The sequence below is a fragment of the Trichosurus vulpecula genome, chromosome 8, assembly GCF_011100635.1.
Source record: "Trichosurus vulpecula isolate mTriVul1 chromosome 8, mTriVul1.pri, whole genome shotgun sequence".
In the NCBI taxonomy this organism is placed as follows: domain Eukaryota; kingdom Metazoa; phylum Chordata; class Mammalia; order Diprotodontia; family Phalangeridae; genus Trichosurus; species Trichosurus vulpecula.
In genome coordinates, this window is record NC_050580.1 from 60,328,268 (window position 1) to 60,354,442 (window position 26,175).

Consider the following 26,175-nt stretch of genomic DNA (forward strand, 5'->3'; position numbering starts at 1 on the left):
ATGCTAGAGATGAAGGTGAAAAAGGCAACTAATTAAATGTGGGAGGGTGAGGCAGATGGAAGAATCAAAGATGATGCCAAGGTTATGAGCTTGGGAGACTCAAAGAATGGTGCTGCCCTTGACAAAATAAGGAAAATTGGAGGAAGGTTTTTGAGAGGTCAGGGTTTTTTTTGGGGGGGGGTGGAGGGCAGGCATAATGAACTCAGTTTTGCACCTGTTATGTTTGAGATGTCTTTAAGACATCGTTTATATGTCTAGTAGGCAACTGGGGATGGGGGCTGAAGTTCAAGGGAGAGAGACTAAAGCTATGTATATGCCTACATGTGTGTGTTGTTTGCAAAAAAAAAAAAAAAAAGTAGTTAAACCCATGGAAACTGAAGAGGTTACCGAGAGAATGAACAGAGAAAGAATGAAGAGAGCCCAGGTGAGACCCTTGGGGTATAGAATACATAGAATATTGGTGTACCCTTGGGTTATACCCACTGTGGTAAGAGTGTTGACAAAGATGATGAGCCAGCAAAGGAGACTGAGAAGGAGCAATCAGACAGTCAGGAGGAGAACCAGTGGAGACCAGTAACATAAAAACCCTCCGAGGAAAGAATGTACAGAAGAGGGAGGTCCACAATATCAAATGCAGCAGACAAACTGAGAAGGGTGAGGGCTGAGAAAACACTATCAGATTTGGCAAATAAGAAATCATTGATAACTTTGGAGAGAGCCGTTTCAATTAAGTGAGAAGTCTAAAGCTAGTCTGTCATTAGTCAACAAGCATTTAGCCAACTATATGCCAGGCACTGGGCTAAGCACTGGAGTAAAAGACAAAAATGCAGGGTAAGTCCCTCCTCTCAAGGAGCTCATATTCTAATGGCGAAAACAGAATGCAAAGAGTTGAGACATGAGGAGGGTATGTGAAGACAACTTTTTCTCAAAGTTTGGCTGAGAAAGGGAGAAGGAATAAAAGACAGCAGCTTGAGGGAACTGTTGGGTCTAGTGAAGGTATTTTTTTTTTTTAAGATGTGGGAGACTTGCATTTGAAGGCAGTAGGGAAGGAACCAGTAGATAGGAGAAATCTGATTTGAGAGAGAAGGGATGATTGAGGTCGCAATCTGTTGGAGACAACAGGAGATGAGACCAAATACACGTGTAGATAAATTGACTTTAGCAAGGAGAAAGCCTACCTTGTTACCAGAGAACAGAAGGACCTCACATTGAATGGTCTTGATTTCTCAGAGGTGAGTTCCTCAGCTGAAAGAGGAAAGCAAGGAGGAGGGGTGGGAGGCTTGAAGGAGAGAAGAAAAAATGTGAATCATGTCTGTAGAAAATGATACAGGGAATCAATCAGGGAGGAATAAAATGACTGCCTTGACACAATGCAGAGCCAATGTGTTCTTTCCATTGAACCAATCCCTCATTTTACAGAAGGCAACAATTTGACTCGGAAGGCAAAGAAGTAGATGGGGGAAAGCTAATAAAGAACACTGAAACGCGAGTTACAGAAATTGACCTTTATTTGTCATACTAATCAGTTTCTTCAGCTTTTTTGGTATTTTTATACAAAGTGACTTTTTTTTTTTAGTACAGAAAATCCTGGTCAGAACAGTACCTGTCTGTTTCAATCGTACCAAAGTCCAACTCTATCCTCAACTCAGGGGAAGAAAAAACAAAACACCAAAAAAACAAACAAAAACCCTGCTACCCCTCAATACGAAAGCTATTTCGTTTAGGTAATGCATCAATACATAATCTACAGTTGTGGTTTGTTTTTTTATTTTTATTTTTTAAAATATTTTTATATTTTTGTTTAAGTAGTTTGAGCTAGAAAATGTGTACCTGTAAAACAAGGAACAAAATTCAGGACTGATATAGTTCTTTCTTTTGAGGAACTGTGCAAGAAAAAAAAAATCCCTTTTTTATTTATTCTTTTTTAAAACGCAAATAAAACACAAAACTACAACCTGTAGTCTAGAACTAAAAAAAATTTAAGACTTCTTGCTAGAAAAATGAAATGTTAGGAACAGTCCATAAAGCCTCCTCAAATTAAACTGGGATATACCAAAGAGAGTACAGTACCTACAAGGAGGACAAATAGTTGATGGAGAAGGGAGAAGCAATCTTCTTCCAGGGCCCACCCAAGCTTTCGAAGTACACAAGCTAATCCAAGATGCTGCATTATCACAGAGCTGGGTACACAGCGTGACTGAGTGTTGCAAGCAATAGAAAAAACCCCTTGGTTTTTATTTACTGATTCCAGACAGTGTGAACACTACTAAAGGCTTTTGATCCAAAGCCCAAAACTGTGACCATTTTCATATCAAATTTAAAAAAAAAATAAAACACAATTATGTGACTGCTACAGACACTGAAGAACGAAGCAGAAGAATTATCCTGCAAAATCGCACCAGTAAAAGCTATTGATATTTACAGACTTTTAAAAATGACAGAACAGCATGCAATGGACCGAGTTTACTGCCTTGCCTTTTCCCCCTCCTCCCACCACCACCAGCAGTCCCCCAAACCCAACTGATTATTTTATTACTTAACAAATTAAGTTCAGAATGATCAGATCACATTACAGTCTTTAAATATGAAATCTATGCAGGTAGAGTCGGGGGGAGGAGGGAGGAGAGAAGCAATTTCAACCAGAAGAATTTAAAATAACTCCAAAATACAGGAGAGGCCTTTCCACTGGCAAATATATGTCCTAAAAGGGCACCAATTGTGCCACCCCAAACTAGGCAAAAGGATCACCCTGGAAATCTATCTGAGATATGATTCCAGAGCTCCCAGGAGAATTTCCAAAGCCCACCAAGTTCCCCCTTCTCTGGCCCCACCTTCACTGACTCCAGTACAAACATGCAGTCCGCTCCCCTCTTCCCCCCACCCCACCTCAGAGTGCCCTCTCCCTTCTATTCAAAAAAGTGGCTTCACTGAGAATGGCACAAAAAAGACAGACTGAACAAGAGAAACACAAGAGGAAGAGATGAGGACGGTAGGAGAGAGGAACAGAGAAGGCAACAGGCCACAATGACAAGAGGACATTCAAGTAAATATAAACAACCAAATACTTAGAAAAGGTTTGTAAACTTGTGAATCTAGAAGGTTCTTTCTGCAGCATTGATAATCTGCTGGCTAAGGAAAAAAAAAGGCTGGTCTACCTTGTACCCCCACCGTATTAAAAGTCAGTCAGTGTCTCTCTCTCTCTCTCTCTAGGAAAATAAATGCACAAGTGAGAGAGAAATGAATTCCGCTGGCCAAGGCTTCGGTCTAATTCAGCCACTTAAGCAGGTGCTTTTGGTTATCCATGTTAGTGTCTTAATCCCCTTCATGAAGAACTGTCTGAATATATATAATATTTAAAGTCTGGCCATCTATTTACATTGGAAGAGTATGTTCTGCATTTCACAGCAAATTGTCTGTCTATAGTGGGCAAGCTGGAATCCACAGGACTTTATTTTGTTCTTCATCGACAGTCGTCAGGATCTGAGTGCAAATGTTAGCAAGGGCTCCACCCTGGACAATACCTGTTGAACACAGAGATGCAACAGAGGAAAGGTCAATTCTTGGTTATTGCAAGATCAGCTGTCCAGGTGGTAGATGGGAAATCTCAGAAACAGAATGAAGGCAGCCCCAAGACAACTTTTTAAGCTGAGCTACACTGGAGGCAAGACCTTGGACTTTGGAGAAAAGAGGTCCCATGGAGGGAAGGAAGGAATGAAAAGTACTTAAATACTTATTGTGTGCCAATCCTTAAGCCAAACAATCCCTGTTCTCAAGGAGATCACATTCTAACTGGGAGAGAAGAACACACAGGAGGGTTCAGCTTCAAGGAAAATGGAAAGATTCAAGAGTCCTTTGGCTTCAGTGACAAGACAGTAGTAAAGCCTCATGGCCCTCCATCATATTGGAAGGAGTGTAACTGGTAACTAACTCCCTGCTCTCACCCAAGGGAAGTGGGGCTTGAGGGTTGGAGTCTGGGCTCTGGGAAATCTCTTCCTCGGGGTAGAGACTGAGTCAGCAAAGAGAATCCTAAATCCTGGGATACTTCAGAGTTGCTTCAAAGGAACAGGATGGGCAAGGCTGAAGCTCTCCCCTGAGTTGTATTGATATGGCAGGAATAAAGTAGGCCAAGTAGTAACTGCTTATTTTAAATAATTGTTTCTTGCTAATGAGGTACTAAAAGCTCAGTTGTTGGTTTCTATCTGCTACAGAAGTACTATCAGTACTCTCAACTTCCATGCACTGAGACAAAGCATTGATCACTCACACCTAGTTACAAAGCTCTGTTTAGCAGGCTCTTGGTTTTCCCTTCATTCTCTGCCTCTCCACTGCCCACTTTTAGTTATTTCTGAGCCCTGTTCCTGATACTATCAGGAAAGTGGAGCTGAGATAGAAAAATAGATGAAACACTATTATAAAATATTATAAACACTCATACTAATATCTATTTTTAATTTATTAAAATAAAAATATATTAAATATAACTTCCGTAAAATAAATTTTGCTCCTCATTTAAGATGGTTTCATAAGATAGGATGCTGAAATGAATATATAAAATGTAACTCTATTATAAAATATATTTTGTTCCTTATTTTAAATGGTTTTGTACCATAGGATGATGAAATGATCAGTAAACATGGGATTTAAGGTTTCTGACAGACTTTCAAGGAGACAGGCATTCCATCGTCCCAATATCCAGAAAAAAATCAGCAATTATTTTTTTAACTTGAAAAAGCTAGTCCTAAGGGAAACACCACCTAAGTAAGCTGGATTTGCCCAACCTTACACTCAGTGGAATCTTGACATTTCAGACAACAGTTCTGGAGTGTCTGTCATGATTGTAAACTACCAGTCAGATTCCTGTGAAAAGTAAAAAGAAATGTAAATGCAAGTGGCTAAGTATCTTTTTTCCTTTCTTTGAAAAAATAAATTACCCATGTGTTTTGTTTTTCCATCTAGGACATTTACAAATTACTCCCACTTTGTGAATGGTTTCCTGTAACAAAACAATTAAGTAGAACTAATAATACAGTGACGTCATCTGTAAGTGTGTCTAACATTACACATCTGTGATGGCTAAGTATCATACAATCTCTATAGCTGAGAGTTAAAATGGAGCAAATACTTTGTGGGATGTGAGATGCTAAAGATAGGAAAATAAAACTAAACTTTATCAGACATTTTCCCCTCCTGGCAGGCACCACTACTAAAACTGACCCCCAACTTCCAGCCTACAATTCTTGTCCTCTCCTGGCAGTTTGCTTCAAATTTTCAAAATGATTTGGAAGCCAGAGAATAAATCATCAGCAAGAAAACCGGGGTCTTGGGCTTTTAACAAGGTAAATGAAAAATGTCTAGCTTAGACCTTCCTCAGACCAACATGAGACAGCAACCAACCTTTCTGCCCTCTGATGCTGAAAGGATCAGTTATCTGTTATTATAGATATTATAACTATTTATAAAAGTATGCATTCTATTACCAAGCACAGAATACAGCCATAATCCCCACATTTAATGGGTACATAGACAGGTTAAAAATGTGGGACTTAAGAGTTCAGATTTTAAATATACAAACATGAGTGCCCACAGAGAATGTAAACACCTTGAGGTCAGGGATGGTTTTGTTTTAGTATTTGTAGCCTAGGATCTTACCTAATAAAATTTCAAAGAATACACAGAGTGAGACTGTGGCAATTTGTTTTGCTTGAGTATGCATATTTGTTCCAAGGGCTCTGTTTTCCTATTTGGGTCTTGGGGGGGTGGGGGAGGGAAGCAGTGAGAAAGTGAGAAAACAAGTGCTTGTTCATTAAAAAAAAGTGTTATTAAAAAAAGAAAGACTGATCTGGTGGGATTCTCCCAACCACCACCATCCCACCCCGCCCCCAACAATGAAATATTGAGCCTGATATTAGACAATAAAGCAAGGCCAGCAAACCTCACATTTTCCAAAATTGTTGGGTCCACCTCACCCTCTCCCACCCCCACTCCCACTTCTGCAAAAGAAACAGGTGACATCAGCTTCCTGGCCCAGCCCATTCATGCCAAAGGATAGCTCACCTGTGAAATACTTGCTGTATTCCTGTTCAATCTTCTGAGCTGTCTCAAACTGTTCTTTGGAATATCTCTGCGTGACTTTGTCCCTCAGGAAGATGGGGTCTCTCTGTTCTCTGTTGGAACATTTGCAGCAGAATTAGACTAAGAGGCCTCACTTTTCCCCATCGCCACTGCTAGCCTTTTTTGTCACAGAGCTATGGGAAGCATCCATAGAAAAGGGTAACCATGGTGAAGGGAGCCCCCTGGCGTGCATCCTTGTAAAGGAGTAACCTGACTCTGCTGCCAGAAGTGGGGTAGGGGAGAATGCACCAGAAAGCATCTTTGCAATGGAAAAAATTTTAAATATGTACATGTACATGATGACTCCAGTGCCTTTGCTGGAATCACGAGGGCAAAGAAGACAAGGTCAGGGAATGTTAGAGCTAAAAGGTCCTTCAGAAATCATCTACATCTAATTCCACCATTTTACAGATAAAAAGACTAAGGGAAAGGGAAGTGACATAGCTAATGCAAAGTCCCACCCTCACCTAGCAAGTTAGTAGTTGAATTTAGACCAGAACCCAGGCCTCTTGCCCCCAAGTCCAATGTTCCAATGTGCCAACCCTGTCTCTTAACAAGAGAGGGAAACTATGACTTTAGTACAACCCCTTGACCCACCCTGATAGGGACCCAGAAGCATCGACTCTGGAGGTCACTTACTTGATCTGTTTAGCATTCTTGTAGCGGATAAAGATGACGATGGGGTAGATGTGGATGCTATGGAGCCGCTCAATGGCATGTGGACCAATGTCCAGGAGACAGTGGCAGTCCTAAGGTAATAAATCAGCACACCATCAGTACACTAAGATAATGGAACGCCTGGGCAGAATCAGTGGACGGGGCAGTACATGGTCGTTTCATAAACATTTCATCTTCTCTAAGGAAGCCAATACATAAGCAAGTCTTCTGACCAAACTCCTTCCTTCTACTGTAAAGAATTCTTTAATGTTTCCATCGTATTACCCTCCACCTGCTCCACATTACTCTTAATCTATAATTAACACATAAGTATCTAACGATCATTAAGGAAGTACAACATCGCTTCCATGAACAATAAATTACAAACTTTGAGAAACTGATTCAAGTCAAAGGCTGTGTCATGGCGACACCAGCTGCTTGACTTCAGTGAGGTGAGATCCAAGCAGCCTGAATTTACCCTATGCATCTATGAATTCACGGATGCTGAGTGTTACCTGGAAAATATCTACCTCCTCTAAAGATGGACACAAAAGCACAGTTTATAAAAAAAAACCACTTATTTCTACCAAAGCAGGGAATCATATAATCAACCTGCTATTTTAACAGAGGTCCAGGGATGCTACATGCTTCGGTAAAGTAAGTTAAAGGCAGAGCTGGGACTAAAATCCAGACTCTCTGGACTCCCAGTCCAGTACCATATTCAGTACATATCATTCTACTAAGAAGAAAATAACTGCAACTAACTGGAAACAAAGTAGGTGCTCATCAGCTGGGGAATACTGTGGTACAGGAATATCACAGAAGATTACTTTGCTCTAAGCAATGACGACTGATGAACACAGAGAAACGTGGAAGACTTAAATGAACTGTTGCCAAGTAAAGTAGGTATAACCAGTGAAACTATGTGTTTATGTGTGTGTCTGTGTCTGTGTCTCTGTGTGTGTGTGTGTGTTGTGTGTCTGTGTGTTGTCACTTGTCTCTCTCTCTTCTCTTTTGGAACACCCACAGCAGAATTGGGCTAAAAAGCCTCATTTTCCCCCAATGCCATGTTTTTCCTTCTTTGCCCAGGGCCATGGGAAGTACTGACAAATGCTGTCAATCACAACACACGTAGACACATACACAAACACACACCAACACATACAATGACAACAAGGTAAATGGAAAGCATGATTGCAAAACCAAGAAAACTGAATGTCGTGAAATTATGACGTCTATGGTTGGCCCCAATTTTAAAAAGACATAAGAAGGCATTTCTCACCATTCTTTACAGAGGGGGAGGAACTACACATATGGAATGCTGCACATAATATGTACTGATATATTGGTTAGCTTTTGTGGGCTGCTTTCCCCCCCCTTTTTTTAACCTTTGTTATAAGTGACAGTAAATGCTCATTAATTGATAAGGAGAAGGGGGAGCTACTGGGAAACACAGGTGGTATTAAAAACAAAATTATTAAAAACTTTCACTGATTGCTAATCTGTGGGCTGATGGTTGATACAGATGAAGTAGAACATACAGGATACATACATAGCCAGTTGGAGGAAAATTCAGACCTAATATTGAAGTCTTATCCACTCTCGAGCCTGAATTGTGTCAAACAAACTACCCTATGGGTGACTGCTTGAGGGGTGAGTCTTGAAGGCAGGAGAAGGAATAACAGGGTTCAAGCTCCAGGGAGAGCAAAAGGACAGTAGACTCAGCGGCAGGAGAAAAACAAACCAAAAATATAGGAGAGAAAGAGAGGGAACATCACAGAGAAATATCGTAGAGCCCCCAGGGCTGACCACAGCTACTTCTCGAGCTCTCTCTGGCTCTCCATCTACAAACTAAAGCAGGGACACTTTGGAGAACATCAGTACCTTCTCTGTTATCTCCTTTATTGATGCTACAGTGGTCACATCAAAATGGCCGCTTCTCCTTTTATAGTCGATGAACAGGCAATCTTTGACCCCTCGCTCAATGGCCTGTTGGGAGGCCTTCATCACCTCTGAAAGACACAAGATGTGAATGGCTCTCTTTCCTTGGAGCTACCCTAAATCCCTCTCACTCCTACTTAGGATAACATCTTGTTCTGGTAACCTGGTTCTGGGTCACAACCCTTCCTATACTTTGAGGTGCCCTGAAGTCTTCTCTCTCTTTTCTATATTAAACACTCCTTGGTTTCCTGACATCTTCTCATAAATCTTTCCCCAAACTTTCTAGTAATCTTATAGTTTCTCCTGAGTAAATTTAATTGTTCTTTCTAATGCTAACTTGTTATCCCAAACAATAAGATGTAGTAGGAAGAATAAGAGAGACACAATATGAGTAAGTATCCTTACAGACGGCATTGTGGTCACCAATATTGGCTAACTAAGGCATTCTGTCTTCCCAAGAGGCCTACTTACCCAGAGGACATCTGCAAAACTTCCCAGGAGCCTCCTTCACCAACATGTCCTTCACAGCATCAAGTAAAGGCCCTAGGATCAAAACAGGCCTTGGAGAAGTGCAGTCCACCTTCTGTACCCGCTGATAGGCCAGGCTGACTGAATCTGGAAAAGAAAAATCAAGAGATGAGTAGGGGGCTCAGAGAGAGAGAAGAATGACTCAACCCTTAACTTTCACCAGAACTAATCTTTTAGTTTGCCAGAAAGGAAGAGAAAGCTAAGGAAGACATCCCCTACAGCTACACACACACACACACACACACACACACACACACAATATTAGTCAGTTAATTAATAAACATTTGTTAAGTGCTTACTATGTGCCCTCAAGGAGGTCATAATCTAATGGGGGAGACAACATGCAAAAAATTATGTGCAAGCTATATACAGAGGGAAGGCACTAGAATTAAGAGGGATTGGGAAAGACTCCCTGTAGAAGGTGGGAATTTAACTGGAACTTGAATTCAAGGAAGCAAAGGAAGCCATGAGGCAGAGATGAAGAAGGAAAACATCTGGGCCAGTGAAAATGCCCCGGAGCCAAGAGATGGAGTGTTTTGTTCAAGGGAAAGAAAGAAAGGGCTCCAAAGTCCTATGTCTGTGATCTTATAAGAGGCTGATGTGGTCTAAAATGGCTCAGGAAAGGGAGGGAAAGGACTGAAGCTGCGAATAAATAGGCATTGGATAGAGAGTACTATGGGTCATGAAAAAGTATGTGGTTGCTAAGTCATTTTTTTTTCAGTTGCATCCAACTGTCCGTGACCCCATTTGGGGTTTTCTTGGCAAAGATACTGGAACAGTTTGCCATTTCCTTCTCTAGCTCATTTTACAGATGAGGAAACTGAGGCAAACAGGGGTATGTGACTTGCCCAGGGTCAAACTGCTAGTGTCTGAAGGCAGATTTGAACTCAGGTCTTCCTGACTCCAGACCAGGCGTTCTAGCCACCGGGCCACCTAGCTGGCCATGAAAAATAGTAGAGAAGGATAAAAAAACAGCAACTATTCACATTTCAATAGCACTCTAAAGGTGCACAAAGTGCTTCCCCACAAGAGACCTATAAAAGTAAGCGGTCCAAGAATTATTACCCCTATCTTGCAGGTAAAGAAACTGAGGCATAGAAAACTTAAGTGACTTTCTTTGGACCACAGGATCAGACAACAGTCAGTCCAAAAGCATTAATTAAATGCCTATTGTGTTCCAGGCACTGGATCAGAGAATTTGGAGCTGTAAGAGATGTTAGATATCATCTCTGTCACAGCTTTAATTTTATACATAAATTAAACTGAGGCCCAGAGAGATGGTATGACTATTAATTGTAGTAAGTAGAGGCAAGGAATCACCCAGGAAATAAGTAGCTAGTTCCAGAGCCAAGATTCGGACCCAAGTCTCCTCATTCCAAACCCAGTGCTCTTTCTTTTGCCTCTCATAAAAGCAGAGTAAACATGTGTGGAATGGTCAGTAATTCAGCCTGGCCGGGAAGGGCAGCTCTGTGTGAAGTAGAAGTAGGTAAGACTAGAAAGTCTGACTGAGACTGGACCGTGGAAGACATTCAATCTCACACCTCCCTTGTAACTTCACAGCACTGGGCAACGAGGAATCAAGTCAACAACCACTTCTCAGCTGTTGAGCAATACCCAATGCCTACTTCTTGAATGGAATAGGTTAAGAAATAAAAAGAAATTTCCCCCAACAATTAACCATTGCTAGTCACCGATGGCTAGGATTCACTGTACAGAAATTCTATCAAGGAGAGTGGAATCAAAGGGGTCACAATCCTCACTTTTTCTTCTGTTACCTGCATATAAAGAATTCTTTCATCATTCATACCTCCTATCCATAACCTTCTCTGTGCCCCTGTGTCTGACTATCACACCCCATGTGAAATACACAGGAGTTCTATAGATAATGAGAAGTGTAGCACATAGAGGTCAACCAAAAAAGTGCTGGATACAGCTTAAAGTGAAGAGGGGAAGGAAAACTCGACCCAATGTTTGGAAAGAAAAGCAGGAAGACACCTGTTTGAAATCTATGACTGATTAAAACCAATCAACATAAGTTGTTCCCATAGGAACTGAGAACCATGCCTTGGAGGGGCCTTGGGAACACTCCACCAAAAATGGTTTTTAATCAATGCTTACTGGGTCAAATGGTGATGACGTAAGAGTGATTATCCCCCCAGCCCCTCCCCAAGATCTTCGACTAGCAGCCTATAAACTTAGTCTGGAAAGGAAACCTGAGGGATAGCCAGCCATTCTGAGGCCACCAAAGTCACTTGCCCTCCAGGAAGGGAATGGAGTCCGTGCTGATGGTGTCCAGAGCCAGCAAGTCTTTGCTATCCTTAGAGCCATTCCGTTTATGCTTTTGTTTTCTTCTAAAGAAGGATCTCCTTGCCGCGGCTGACAATGTCTTTGAGGAATTGTTTTCGTCTTTGACTTCAGACATGCTGTGCCTCCTGGAGACTTCCTGGTCCATCCTACAGTAAGAAAAGGTATGGCTGAATTTTAGTGTGAGCAGGAAACTCAAGGATCATCTAGCCTAGGGCCACCCAAGGTCAAACAGTTAATGAATAGCAGAGCAGGCATGAGACCCAGGACTTACATCAACAACAGGTGCTTTAGATATAGATTTGTCTACCTGAAGCTACTTTCTTCATCCACCCACCCATTCCATTACATAAAGGTGCCATTCCTTTTAGATCACTGATACCAGGAGTCAAAGACATGCCTTAGAAGTAAACTGTCTGGTAGCAATCAAGGTTTCACCATATGTAGTTATGTTTTTGGAGGGGCATTAATTGACTGGTGGTATGGCCAGATACCTTCCTGAACAGGTTATGCTATAATGATAATAAGACTGTTTTAAATATTTTGTGATTTCCTCAGTGTGGGCACTTAGCTGCACAGATGTGGACTGCAACCCCTTCATGCCCTAAGAGAGGGCTTCATGAGATGCTGTAGTCAAAAAATAATTTTAAAATCACCTGGTGGCCAACCCCCTGGGGAAGAGTAATAAATAACAGCAGCTTAATTTACACAGCTCTTGACAGTTTACACAGAGCTTCATAGCTCATTTTAGCATCACGAAAATCCTATGAGTGCAAGTATGTCACTGATTTCAAGCCAGATAAGGAAACTAAGTATTGCAGAAAAGTGGGTAAGTCCCACTGGACTTGGCAGTCAAGAACATCTGAGTCCATGCTGCCTCAGACATTTACCAGCTGTGTTACCCTGGAAAAGTCACTGAACCTCTCAACCTCAGTTTCCCCATCTGTAAACAGAGGATATTAACCTACCCTCCCAGGGTTGTTGTAAAGATCAAACAAAATCACATGGGTACAATCCTTTGCAAACTTTAAAGCACCACGTAAATGCTTTTTATTAAAAAGGTTGAATGACTTTTCAAGAGCTCACAGCTACGAGGACTTGGGTCTAAATTCCATAACTTAGTTAATGGAAGTACTGTCCTTTCACTAGGCTTCTACCATATTATGTAGAATCTCAGTGAGATTCGAAATTCCTTCAGGCCATTAAATTTGAGCATTGGACAGGTCTAAAATAAAAGGAACAGCATCTATTCACACACTGCAATAATGGGAAGCCCAGGAATGGAGCAGAGGAAGTGAATTCGCTATTAGCTCTTTTGGTTCCCTTGGCTCACACATCTGAAATCATCTTCACTCCTTCCTCTCTTACCCTCCATACTAATCATATCCTCCAGAGGAGAGGTGTCACACACGGCTGGGCAACACTCCTAAGGATAGCCCAATCCAGATTAAAATCCAATTGGGTAGTAGTTCACTAAATAAATGGAAATCCAATAGAACCTAGCTAATGTTGATGTGTGCTTTTCTAAGCCAATATGCAGCTTGTAGTGATTCTTATGTTTGGTCCAGGGGCCCCCTTTTCTAAGTGAGTTTGACCCCACTGCTCCAGAGCTTTCTTTCCCAACAGTCTGCCTTCTGTTGTGTCTTCTGATGCTGATACCCCAGAGACCCCATCTTGTAAAAGACAGAGGTGCCTCCAAGTCAACTGGACCAAGGTTGAGTCTTACCTCTGATACATACTAGCTATGTGACCCTCACTTAGGTTCTCAGGGCCACTGGGCAACTCTCTAAGACTAGAAGATGCACAAAAGGTATGTATCTGTATCAACAACAGAAGGAACTTCCAATATCCTATACAAATAGAATCACTGGTCTATTAAAAAAAAAAGACTACTAGTGAAGGTCCTTCCTTATCTCATAACTCCCAGAAGGATGAGATCTATGGACTCTCTCCTCTCCCACAATGACCACAAGGCCCATTTTCTTCCACCTCTACACCCCCCTTCTCCCTCCTCTCTGCCCCTGGGGGGCAAGATGTCCTCTCACATGTATTTGCTGGGGATCTGGCCTCTTTCCAGTTTCTGGGCATTCTCATCTAGTTGCCAGGCCATCCAACAGCCAAAAGTACCCTGGGGTAGGGTGTCATCAATATAGAGGATGTCATCCTTCTTGAAGCTCAGCTCCTGATCCATTTCAGCCAGTCGGTCATATAGAGCCCTGAACCAGAGGGAAAGGAGAGAAGGATCAGCACTTGTCTTTCCTTTATTATCCTAAGCACCCAGGGGATGCTCTTTCATATTCAGTGCCCAAAAGCTATGCTCCATCATACCTCCTTCCATCAGATCCAAAGGGGTACCTCAAAGAGCAGGGTGCTATGCTTCCTGATGGGTCAGAGACCCCCTCCAAAGAAAGACTAGGTCTTTCTTAGGAGGTCAGGAGCTTCCCCAGGGCACCAACTGCCTCTTGCTGACCAGCCCAAAGGCAGCCAAAAGCAGGGAACCTGCTTCACCCATCAGACAGGATCCCCCTAAGGGTTGTAACTGTCTATTCTGCAGCCACTGTTTCACAATGTTCCTCTGTGTAGGAAATCATCAAAACTCAGTGCAAGGGGTTGATAACGAGACTTGCAGCCACAAGGCAGAATTAAAGCCACTATCTCTTAAGCTTCTTGGACCTTAAGTCCAAATCTGGTGTTCTGCTTTGTCCCTCAAATACTTGAGAAACTTTGTCTTGCCACTAAGGTAAAGAAGCACAAAAATGAATTAATATCCACCCTTACGTCCACCCCTAAGGACAAGACATGGGGAGATACTGAGCAGAGACAGGCTGTACTCCAGACTCTAGCCAAAAGACCACTTGGATTTTGTGAAAGAGATGGGGCAGCCCCACCCCCACCAAGTACCTAATGTAGAAGCCATCTCCTGGAATGTCCTTGACCTTGTTGAAATCCTCCAGGCGATACTGCACCTTCACACGAATATTTTCCCCAGGTTTCAGCATCTCCAAGTAGGCTTCCTCAGCTGTTTTATTCCTCATGTCCACAGAACCATACTGCCAAGGGAGAGGAAAATTGGGGATGAGGACAGCCGGAGTGCTGAGGGTCAGGAAGGCAAGGTCAAAGGAGAGAAAGAGAGACAAGAGAAGGGTAGAGATACAAAAGGAGAGAAAGAGAGATGGGAAAGCAGAGGAAGAAAGGGGGGGTGGGGAAGAAGTAGGGAAGAGGAAGAGAAAGGGAGGGAGAGAGAGAGGGGGAGAGACAGAGAGAAAGAAACAGAGAAAGAGAGATGGGCAAGAGAAAGGAACAGAGGAAGAGAGAACAGGACAGAAGATAAAAATAGAAAGGAGGAAAGAGAAGGCTGAGGAGATAGGAAGTAAAAAGAGACAGAATAAAGACAGAAAGAGAGGAGAGAGACTAACAAAAAAGATGAAAGGAGAGAAGTAAAAAAGAAGAGAGAAGACTGAGGAGAACTAGAGAGGGAGCGAAAGAGAAAAGAGAGAGAGACAGAGAATCTGCCTACCCTGTCCCTAGATGGCAGGTCCTTCCATTTTAAACTTCCTAAGCCTCTTCTTGTCTACTCCTTTGAGTATTTTTGGCTGACACCCTCTATCGTCCCCCCCATGGCTTATTCCAGAGAAACAGATTCCCTGAAGTAGAATATAATCTCCTGAAAGCAAGGATCTTCTCATTTTTATCTTTGTGCTCTCAGTTCCTAGTGCAGTGCTTGGCACACAGAAGATACTTAATAAACACTTACAAAGAGAATAGAATCTTCCCTCTCAGAAAAACTGGCTGTCTCCAAAGTTGGTACCTGTGCCTTCTCACGTTTCTTGTGTTCATCTCTTTGTCTTTAATATTTTCTCTATCCTACCTACCCACTCACGATTATCAGGTGATGGGCTTCTCAAATATGGGAAGTATATCCTTCCTGTTTGGGGATTGGGGATCCCTGAGGACAAGGACTATGGGTGTCCCAGTGAACCATCAATAAGTTATTTTTTAAGCCCCTACTATGTGCCAGGCACTATGCTAGACCCTGGTGATAATAAAAGACGGACCCTGCCCTCAAAGTAGTTACATTCTATTACGGGACACAACATGGACAAAATATACACAAAGCATACACAATGGAATTTTAGGGAGACCAAACTAACAGTGTGGAGGCTTGAGATCAGCCTCACAGAGAAGGGGACATGTGAACCAACAGAGACGGGAACAGTGTTTTCCTCATCAGATAAGGGGTTCCCTAAGAGCTGAGAAGCCCAGATTCCAATTGGTTTCTATAGGGGAGAAATTCTTCATTTAATTAGCTCAAGTCCTCACCTCAAGTATAAGGTCCCCTGGCACCAGCCCCTCGGGACCACTGGCAGGACTACCATCCTCCACATCTGTCACGAACACCCCATGCAGGTTTCCCCCACATATCTGCACACCAAGATCCACCTGCGACTTTTTGATGATGACAACTCGAGGTTCTGGGGTTCTCTTGTTGGCATCTGCCAAGATCCTTTGGAGGAAGAATGGAAGTTAATTGTCCCTCAGTCACCCACACAGACCCTTTCTCAAGGGAGAAGTGGGGTCCAAGCCATGGCACAGTGAGCCTGGATCTTAGAGGTGAAAGGTAAATGAAAAGCCTTTAGTTTCCTCTTCTAGAAAACTCCTGAAACAAGGGGTCTGGAGCAGAGGGCTTGTGGAGATTCCCTCCAGCTCAAAGATCTAAGGCTGTGAGTCTAGGACTTCCATTCCAAAAGCTGCCTTGGCTATAGCCATGAATGGATAGCTCAGTAAGACAGAAAACAGTCAGGAGATAATCTAAAAAATACTGTCTGTTTGGGAATTCATAACAACCTGGAAAAACCTACATGACATAATACTGAGTGAGCAGAGCAGAGCCAGGAGAACATTATACACAACCACAGATATATGGATTCTGTGAGGACCAACCCTGACAGACTTCGCTCTCCTCAGCAACACAAGGTGCAAGGACAACTCCAAAGGACTCACGATGGAGAATGCTATCTACATCCAGAGAAAGAACTATGAAGTTTGAATGCAGATTGAGGCACACTTCATGCTCGCCTTTTTCTCTTCTCTTTTGTTTTTGTTTTTGGGTTGGTTTTTTGTTTTTTTTTTGGTTCTGTTTCTTCTTTCTCATGATTGATTCCATTGGTCATAATTCTTCTCTGCAACTTGACTAGTGTATAAATTAATTCAATGCGAAGTCATTCGTGGTAGTTACATAAGATTCCATGCCGTCTTGGGGAGGGAGGGGGGAGAGAGGGGAGAAAATCTGGAATTCAAAATTACGTAGAACCGTGTGTTGTAAACTAAAAATAAAAATAAATATTTAAAAAAAATACTGTCTGTTTGGCCTTCATTTTTTTCTTTTTTTGTCACACATTTATATGCCTAATTCTACTATTCTACTTAATTCTAATACTCTACTTAAGCAGTTATTAAAAATAGTCTCACTTCTTAGCAGCCATGTCAAAGGAACCCAGCTCACAGGTCTGATGTAACAGGGAAAGGAGAGAATCCCCACTTAGAAAATATTTGCCACACCCCTCTTTTGTGGAAGCAAAGAAATGGAAAGAAAGTAGATATCCATTGATGGGAAACCGCTGAACAAATTCTGCTCTATTAATATAGTGGAATATTACAGCACCATAAAAAACCAATACAGAGAAGCTTGGGATGACTGTTATGGACATATGTAGAGTGAAGGGAGTGAGCAAGGCCAGGAGACCCTTTACATGAGGAACACACTAACATAATGGAAGACAACTTCAGAAGACATTAGACCCCTGCTCAATGCATTATCTAGTCATGCTGCCAGTGAGCTGCAGGTGAAGTGGAGAGATGGGGACCCAATGCATTATCTAATCATGCTGCCAGTGAGCTGCAGGTGAAGTGGAGAGATGGGGACCCAATGCATTATCTAATCATGCTGCCAGTGAGCCGGAGGTGAAGTGGAGAGATGGGGACCCAACGCATTATCTAATCATGCTGCCAGTGAGCCGGAGGTGAAGTGGAGAGATGGGGACCCAATGCATTATCTAATCATGCTGCCAGTGAGCTGCAAGTGAAGTGGAGAGATGGGAACCCAATGCATTATCTAATCATGCTGCCAGTGAGCTGCAGGTGAAGTGGAGAGATGGGGACCCAATGCATTATCTAATCATGCTGCCAGTGAGCTGCAGGTGAAGTGGAGAGATGGGAACCCAATGCATTATCTAATCATGTTGCCAGTAAGCTGCAGGTGAAGTAAAAAGCTGGAGACCACAGGAGCAGAATGATGCAGGTATTGTCAGACATGGCCACAGTGTTGTTTGATTGGCTTAGTTGCACCTCTGTGCTGTGAGGGAGGGTTCAGAAGGGAGCAGGGGAGTGAGTTGGAAGTGAAAGCTTTCTAAAATAAAGCATTTAATTTAATCGACAAAGCATTTAATTTTAAAATTGAAATAAAAGTTTTTAATTTTTTTAAACGAGTTTGGGAGAAGTAAGACACCTGAGTTCTAGCCTAGTTCTTCCTCTTTTTGCAACAAACTAGCTGTGTGACCTTGAAAACCTTTCAGAGACAGCTAAATGATCCCTAACGGCTCCCTGTAGGATGAACATGCTTGGAGTCTAAGTCTTAATCAAAAATGAGCTGAAGATAAGCCTCCCAGAGTCCACCTCATCTTTGCTCTCACCTAGCCTTTCCCCAGCCATATCATGATCCTGTCCACCAAATTTTGGTAGTGAGAATATCAGGTGTGTTTTCCCAGTTTAATAGAATAGACATGTTATGGCGTAATAGCCAGGGCCGTCCATTGGGAGGCAGCGTGGTCACACCTTAGCTATTCTGGCTCAGTACAACCCACACTTGAACGAGCTCAACGTTCCCTTCTGCCTTGGGAAGGTCATTTGAGGGCAAGCCAAGGATGCGGTCCAAAGGCCAATACTCAAAAAAGCCACAGATAAGTGATAACTGACTGTGCTCTGAATCTCTGAATGAGAGACTATAATGGTGAGCTAAATGATGGCAAGGTTTGTAACTCACACCTGATGGCCAGGTTCATTTCACCTAACTCTTAGCCTACAGTATGATGCTAATTGTTTGGGGTACATGGCTGCCTCCTTGCTCAAATCCACTTTAACTTCTGCATCAGCACGAACAAGTGCCTTGCCCAGAAATAGTCTGATTATCCAGAGTCCCGCTCAAGGCAAAGAGAGGGGTCTGTGGATACGGAGGTACCAATGGCTGACCTGATGGAATTCCGAGGGCTGGTGGTAGGTGTGGTCTGCTTGGATGTTGGCGTTATGGTCCCCTCATCCTGCTCACTCACTGTGTCAATGATGGAATGGCTGTCTGGAGTGGCAGATCCACTGCCCTGTGGGTTGGAATGAGTGCTCACAGGGTCCAGTCGAGAGCTACAGAGAGGGAAAAAAAAAGTGTTGGGGCAGAATCCATTCTTCACCACCACCATCACTACCCCAGACCCCAAGCACCACAGCTCAAATCTCTATCATTGGCCATGAATCAACAGTGTGATATGGCAGTCTCCAAAACTAACATTGTCAAGGTTCTTGCATAAATCAGGGCTGTCCAACCTTAAGTTTTTATTGAAACAATAGACAATATATTTTGATTTGACACTTTAGTGAGAGCTCTGAGGTTGCCTGGCTTCACTTACTAAAGCATTTACGTAAATTTCTATGCTTGTAGGTGGGTGGTATAAATTGCACTGCGGCCCCTGGGCTACATTTTGGACAGCCCTGGCATAAATAGAAGGAGAGTTTTCAGAAGAAGGGACATAACAATGACACAGACTTCTGTCCGAGTCAGGCCACATCTAGAGCACTGCTATTGCTTCTAGGTATGACATTTTAAGAAAGACAAGCTGGAGCATGGTGAAGGACCTAGAAAATGTGTCATGGAAAGACTGGTGGAAGAAGCTGGGTGTGTTTAGCCTGGAGAAGAAAAAACTTAGGAAGAAACATGATAGCTGTCTTCATGCATTTCAGAGACTGTTACAAAGAAGAGGGATTAGACATGTTTGGCTTGGTCTTAGAGGGAAGAACTAGGAGCCATGGGTAGAAGTGTCAGAGAGTAAGGTTTGGGGACATACAGAAATTCTTACTAATAATCAGAGCTGTCCCAAAGTGGAATGGACTACCTTGGGAGGTAGTGAGCTTCTCATCACTTTAGGGCCTCAAACGGAGGGTCAAATGACTGTGTGTTTGTTGTCTGTAAAGGTTACAAAGGGAAAACTGAACAAGATGACCTGAGATCTCTTCCAATACTGAGTTTTAATTTTTTCTTTTAAGGGGAGAAAGAAATTTAATCTATGACTGGGAATTAAGACAACAATCTTTATCTGCCCTAAAGCAAAATCCTATACAAAGAATATATATAGCTCAAAAGACTGAACAGAGCTCTGGTTTACACCCTTCCCTCTTTGATCCTCTCTTAACTTCTACCCTTACTCTCAAGGGTATCAAATACCACCTTCTCTTGTCGCCATGTCGGACCTATCCTAGGCAGAGAGTATCATAAAGAAAACATATTCAATAAACACCTGTTCAATGACTAATCAACATGAGGCCACTTCATATAGCCTGAGAATTCATGCAGGACTCATGGCCACATTCCCCAGTAACTGTGCCCCCAGAACGGGGCCTTTGAGGCAGGGATAACCCAACCCTGGGCTCTCAAATCCAAAATGGAGGAGAATCCCAGGTATGGTGTAGTAGATGGAATTGGGAAGACTCGGCTTCAATTCCAACCTCTGATACTTGTTACCTTTGTGACCATAAGCAATTCATATAACCTAAGCCTCAGTTTCCTCATCTGTAAAGTGAGGAGGTTGGACAGGATGACCTCTGAGGTTCCTCTCAGCTCTAAATCTTTAAACCTATGGTTGTTTTTCTTCCTCTCCTCCCAAGCACTGGGCATTAGCCAGCGGGTAGAGTCACTTAAGTCAATTGACAAGAGGCATATTGGATCCATTCGATGACCAAGTCACACTAAATCATAAGATCAAAGATTTGGAGCTGGAAAGGACCTAAGAGGTCATAGGGTCCAACTTTCTCATTTTACAGATAATGAAACTGAGTCGAAAAGAGGTTAACCAAGCTACTCAGGATCCAACAGTTAGTAAGCCTCTAAGGCAGGATTCTGACCCTATAGCTTCCTGACTACTGGTCCAGCGTGGTCCAGGGAAGAGAACACTGAGCTTGGAGTCAGGAAGACCTGAGCTCAAATCTGGCCTCAGACACTTACCACCTGCGTAATTTTTGCCTCAGTTCTCTCAACCGTAAAATGAAGGTAATGAAAGCTCCGACCTCCCAGAGTTGTTGTGATGAACAAAAAGTACTCTGCACAGCGCCTAACACATGTACTCATGCTTGTTCTTTCCCCTCCTTTCTATCCACTAAACTACGCCGCCTCCTCTTCTTTAATCATATTTTCCCACTGACACTTCCCTGGCCTCAGTCTCATCGCCATCTGAATGGTGGTCCATCGCTATGCGAGAGCTGCCCTTACCTGGACCGGGAGTGGTTGCCAAGCTGATACATGTGTGGGTTATACTGGGCCAGGATAGTGATGGTGTCACACTGCTGACCTATGATGAGCCGCGCCTGTTGCTCTGTCGCATTTCTCAAGTTAATGCCATTAAACTGAAAGAGAAAACAAATGGATTATTGGGGGAATACTAGGATCTGGGAGGTCAATACTGCGTTTTCTAATTTCAAAAGATATCAAAGCTATTCTAGGACCACAGACACTGAGCGGTAGCTCCCTATAGTCCAGCACCTACATAAAAGGAATATGAGACAAATGCTCATCGATCCTTTGTTCGACTTCCATGGAGGAGGAAGCTACCACCTCTCAAGGGAGAACAACCCACTCCTAGATGGCTCTAAGTGCCAGAAATTTCCTACGGACCCCAGGTCTAAATTTGACGCTTTGAATCTTCTTCTCCATTGCTCTAGATTCTAGAACAAAATTAAGCCGCCCTCTACACAACATTCCTTCAAACACTTAATGATAGCTCTCATGGGCCCCTTGGGTCTTCTCTTCAGTCTAAGCATCTCTGTGTCTTCAAAAGGACCTATCCTGGACACCTAATGCCTCAGCGTAGCACAAAGGAAACCTTGGGATTTTAAAAGCTAAGGATCAGCACATCCTGCCAAGCCCAGTAATGGACTAGAGTAGGCACAAGGAGAAGTGCACAATACCGCTGGAGAAGGAGAACCTTATGTCAGTCAGGCCAACCTCAAACTCCTTAGGGAGAAGAATCTAGGCCTGGGAGCCACAGGAAGTCTCAGAAAAGATCTATTATGGTACAAATATCTGGAAGGGGGAGAAGATTCAGGAGAGAAGGAGAAGTCACATGACCAGGAACAACAAAGAGGCAGTGAGGTGCACTGGAAAAAGCTCTGGAGTCAAAGGACCTAGGTTCAAATCTTGCCTCTGGTGCTCATTACCTATATGACCTTGGGAAAATCAGTTCACCTGGGCCTCAGTTTTCTCAGCTGTAAAATAAGGAGTTGGAGTAGATGGCCTATGAGCTTGTTTCTAGCTCATATCTTGTGAACATAAACCAGACGGAAGAACCTCATCCATGGAGGGCCATACTTGGCTCCTATGGAGGCTCCAGAGATACAAGGGCTTTGATCTCATCACCATGGCAAAGGGTGCTTCCATTTCCAGGCCATTAGAAGAAAAGTTTGTAAAATGAGAAGATTCCCTCTCAGGGGAGGTCAATTCTTACCTCTAGTAACTGATCTCCATACTCTAGGCCAGCTTGATGAGCAATGCTTCCTCCAGTTACTTTCGAAACAAAGATTCCACCATTTTCACCACTCACTATGGAAATTCCCAGCGGCTCTGAACCCTTTTGCACTTTGACATGGCGGGGCTCCTCCATGTAAGGCCTTTTCAAAGAAAGAAACAATCCTAAGTAGGCTCTGGCCCCAAAGGCACACTTTGGACAGAACGTTGCTTAATCACGGATCAAAGACAGACACAAAAGAAACATGCAATGGGCTACAAGGAAAAGACCAGACATCATGGCATCCCCTTTCAAGGAATATCAAATAAATATTTAGGAAATGAGTGACAACCACAGTAAATGGAAATGCGATGACCATCCCTTTCATAACATATTGTACACATTCCTGAAACCTCATGCAAGAAAAAAAAAATGGCACCATCCCATCAAAACCAAGGTACACATTCTTAAAGATGTGGATTAGCTGAGAACACAACAAAAAGTATGGTCAACACAAACTGTAAACTCGAATGGGAGAAGGAAAGAAAATAACAATCCATATTATATATGTAAGTAGTTGCCTTATATAATATGTAATTTACAAACCATAATTTCGAAGCGTTCCTGACCCATATAGTTTATAAATGTTTGGGGAGCTTGGAAGGGGGAAGGAATATAAGACTCTAGAAAAACAGGATAACTTTCAGTATGAGGTCAGTCCAGGGGAGGCAATACAGGGGAATTCATTTTTATATTTGCCAACTATGCAAAGTGATTCAAATCAATCATAGGAATTAAGCCATTGCAAACCCAAGCCATTAAAAATAATTTAAACAAAAATACCAGAGCGGTTTTGCATGGGAGCATCACAATTACCATGCAAATGCTCCCGGGGGAAATTATCCAAACGTGTCAAACAGGCACAAGGAGAAGTGCACAATACTGCTGGAGAAGGAGAACCTTATGTCAGTCAGGCCAACCTCAAACTCCTTAGGGAGGAGAACCTAGGCCTGGGAGCCACAGGAAGTCTCAGAAAAGATCTATTACGGTACAGATATCTGGAAGGGGCAGAAGATTCAGGAGAGAAGGAGAAGAAAAACTCAGACGCAGAACAACGGACACTAAGAAATGTAACAAGAGGGAGAAGAGAAGCAGGAAGAGGAGAGAACCAAAATACGCTATTTTTCCACATCGTGACATTTACTTTATGCTGTCTCCCATTTTTATTCTAACCACCAAGCAACATTTCACCTGAAGAGGCAGCACCTGAGGTCAGAAAACATGGCATCCAGATTTTACATATGTAGACCCACAGTACAGCTCTTCGTGCCATGCTTATTGACTAAACAATCCTTTGATTGACTCAGTTGGGCGGCAAATCACTCTCTTCCTTTCTCCCTCCCAAGGCTAAGTGTATCATACACCGTCAAGTCCCTGGGGTTAGAGCTCTTCTCCATTGGACTGTATGGTCCCTACATGTAGGGATTTGTTCCATTCTTTGAAATGTGTCCCCCAGTTCCTAGTCTAGTGCCCAGGCAGATAGAAGACACTTAATATGCTTATTACTTAATGCTTTTTGATTGATTGATTTTTTGATTGATCTTAAAGTTAAGATTCTGTCTGGAATTTTCTCCTTCCCATCTTTACTTATCTAGATAATACTTAAGCTTTAAAAACCAGCTCCTCCAAGAAACTTTTCCCAACTATTCCAAACAATACTAATCTCTCCCTCATCTGACTATCTTTGTGGTTGTTCTTCAGTCCTGTCTGAGGACTCTTCATGACTCCATTTGGGGTTTTCTTGGCAAAGACACTGGAGTGGTTAGCCATTTCCTTCTCCAGCTCATTTTACATATGAGGAAACTGAGGCAAATGAGTTTAAGTGACTTGCCCAGGGTCACACAGCTAGTAAGTGTCTGAGGCCATTTTTGAACTCACTACAATGAGTCTTCCTGACTCCAGGCTGGACGCTATACCCATTGCACCACCTGGCTGCCCTGTGAATTTCTACAGTACTTTAAATTAGTATCACATATTTTAACTCATAATCATAGAATCTTAGAAATTTAGAGCTGGAAGGAACCTGATCTAATCCCCCATCACCTACCTACTCCTTATTTTATAGCCTGGAAAACTGAAGCTCAGAAAGGGTAAATAATTTGCCCAAGGTCATTGCCAGTTATTTACTGACAAAATTTAGGTGTCTAGATTCCCAGTCGGTCCAGAGCTCTTTCAATTATACCATGCCTTTTGAATCACTCAATACACAATAAACATTTATTAAGGGCCTTCTTTGTGGTCAACTGCTGGAGATATGAAAGGAGGCAAATAATAGTCCCTGCCCTCAAGGAGCTGACAATCTAATATAATCATTTCTAGGATTCTACTCCAGACCCAAAATCCTTGTGAGTTTCCATTTGGGTAAACAACAGAAAATGGAGAAGGCACAAGAACTGATTGGGGTGGTGGGTACAGACCAAAACATCTGGATTAGCATTAAAATAGGCTTAACCTGAGTTTTCTAAGAGTGATTTGTCAACTGCAGCCAACAACCCCGCTAGTGGAGGGGCTGAGGCCAGTAGATCCCCTAGGATCAGGAGCTCTGAGCTCAACATAAATATGGTGACATTAATATTAAATGGGGTGGGACTGGGGGGGAGAGGGAAAAACCACCAGGCTAGCCCAGTTGAGAATCAGAGCAGGTCAAAGCTCAACATCAGTGTCATTGGCCAAGAGATAGGACACAGTCTCCACCAACAAAGGACACTTTCTAGTTGTCTAATGGAAAGACCCTAAAGGTCAGCAAAGAAGGGAATGGATTATACTCCAAGAGAGACTTCTAGCTTCAAATCACAGTCCCATCCTGAGGGCTTGTGCTATGGCAGGAGCTAAACTGAGTGATTTCAAAGTCCCTATAGACTCTGCTTTCTAATATTCCAAAGAATTGTGCTGGGTTTGAGCACGGAAATCGGTGACACAGAGAAGATTCAGCTAATAGCAGAGAGCTCAGAGGAGACAAAGACATTATCTCAGTAAGGACCGTACTTATCTCTGGACTGAGCACGTTCCTTCTCCCTCTCTCTCTCTCATATTCCACAGGTCACAGTGAAGAATACTGAACTTGGAGCCTCAGGACCTGGGTTCAAATCCCAGCTTTGCTGCTTCCTACCTGTGTGACCTTGGACAAGTAATTTTACTTTTTTGGGCTTCAGTGTCCTCATCTATAATATGAGGCAGCTGGACTTGATGACTCTGGCTCTTTTAGCTCCAAAATTACTTTAAATACGCAGTCTGTTGATTTCTACATACATCAAGCTCCCTTAAGAATGTACCCTAAACCTGTCTTCTACCCCACCTTCCACAACATGTAAAAATGGTACTTACATCTGTAACAAGCGCTTAATTAATATTTGCTGATTGTTCTAACAGCAGACCAGCCTTGAGCTAGATAACAGAAGACAAGATTGTTCCCAGTCTTTCATGACAATTACATCATGTTCTTCCACTTGATTCCCAAAGAAACAGCAATGCCCACACTTACCTGTCCTTCCTTCGCTCCCCTATCGATGCTGGGCTGATAGCAATCCTGGGCAGTGTGGAGAGTGAGCTTTGGGACTGGCTACTGGCAAAAGATGAGGTCTCTAGGTTCAGGGGTGACTGGGGAGGAGTGATCAGGCTCGGGCTGCTACATTCAGAGTGTGACAATGAACCTGCACAAGTGAGAGGAAGATGGGACATTTCTCTTATACCCAGCGGAATTTGCAGCTAAGGGCTAACCCCACAGGTCAAGACTCGCAGCCTCCAAAAGGCTACGCTGGCTTCAGTGGTGTCTTTTTTTCCAATGGGTTCCTGGCTGCCATATAATGTGTACCACATA

General features: G+C 42.8%; 1 protein-coding gene across 2 annotated transcripts in view; it reads right to left on the bottom strand.

The window, feature by feature from the left end:
- Nucleotides 1-2,909: 2,909 nt before the first annotated feature.
- Nucleotides 2,910-26,175, bottom strand: part of DLG5 (discs large MAGUK scaffold protein 5) — a 148,665-nt gene continuing 125,399 nt past the window's right edge. For both annotated transcript variants that reach the window (XM_036735412.1, XM_036735411.1), the window contains 13 exons: nt 25,840-26,008; nt 22,299-22,461; nt 21,068-21,201; nt 18,787-18,951; nt 15,862-16,045; nt 14,443-14,591; nt 13,587-13,757; nt 11,494-11,690; nt 9,181-9,324; nt 8,653-8,780; nt 6,751-6,860; nt 6,055-6,164; nt 2,910-3,521 (listed from right to left, as the gene is read on the bottom strand). In XM_036735412.1, coding sequence (XP_036591307.1) covers nt 3,418-3,521; nt 6,055-6,164; nt 6,751-6,860; nt 8,653-8,780; nt 9,181-9,324; nt 11,494-11,690; nt 13,587-13,757; nt 14,443-14,591; nt 15,862-16,045; nt 18,787-18,951; nt 21,068-21,201; nt 22,299-22,461; nt 25,840-26,008 — 1,928 coding nt within the window. In that variant the 3' untranslated portion in view covers nt 2,910-3,417. The remainder of the gene's footprint in view (nt 3,522-6,054; nt 6,165-6,750; nt 6,861-8,652; nt 8,781-9,180; nt 9,325-11,493; nt 11,691-13,586; nt 13,758-14,442; nt 14,592-15,861; nt 16,046-18,786; nt 18,952-21,067; nt 21,202-22,298; nt 22,462-25,839; nt 26,009-26,175) is intronic.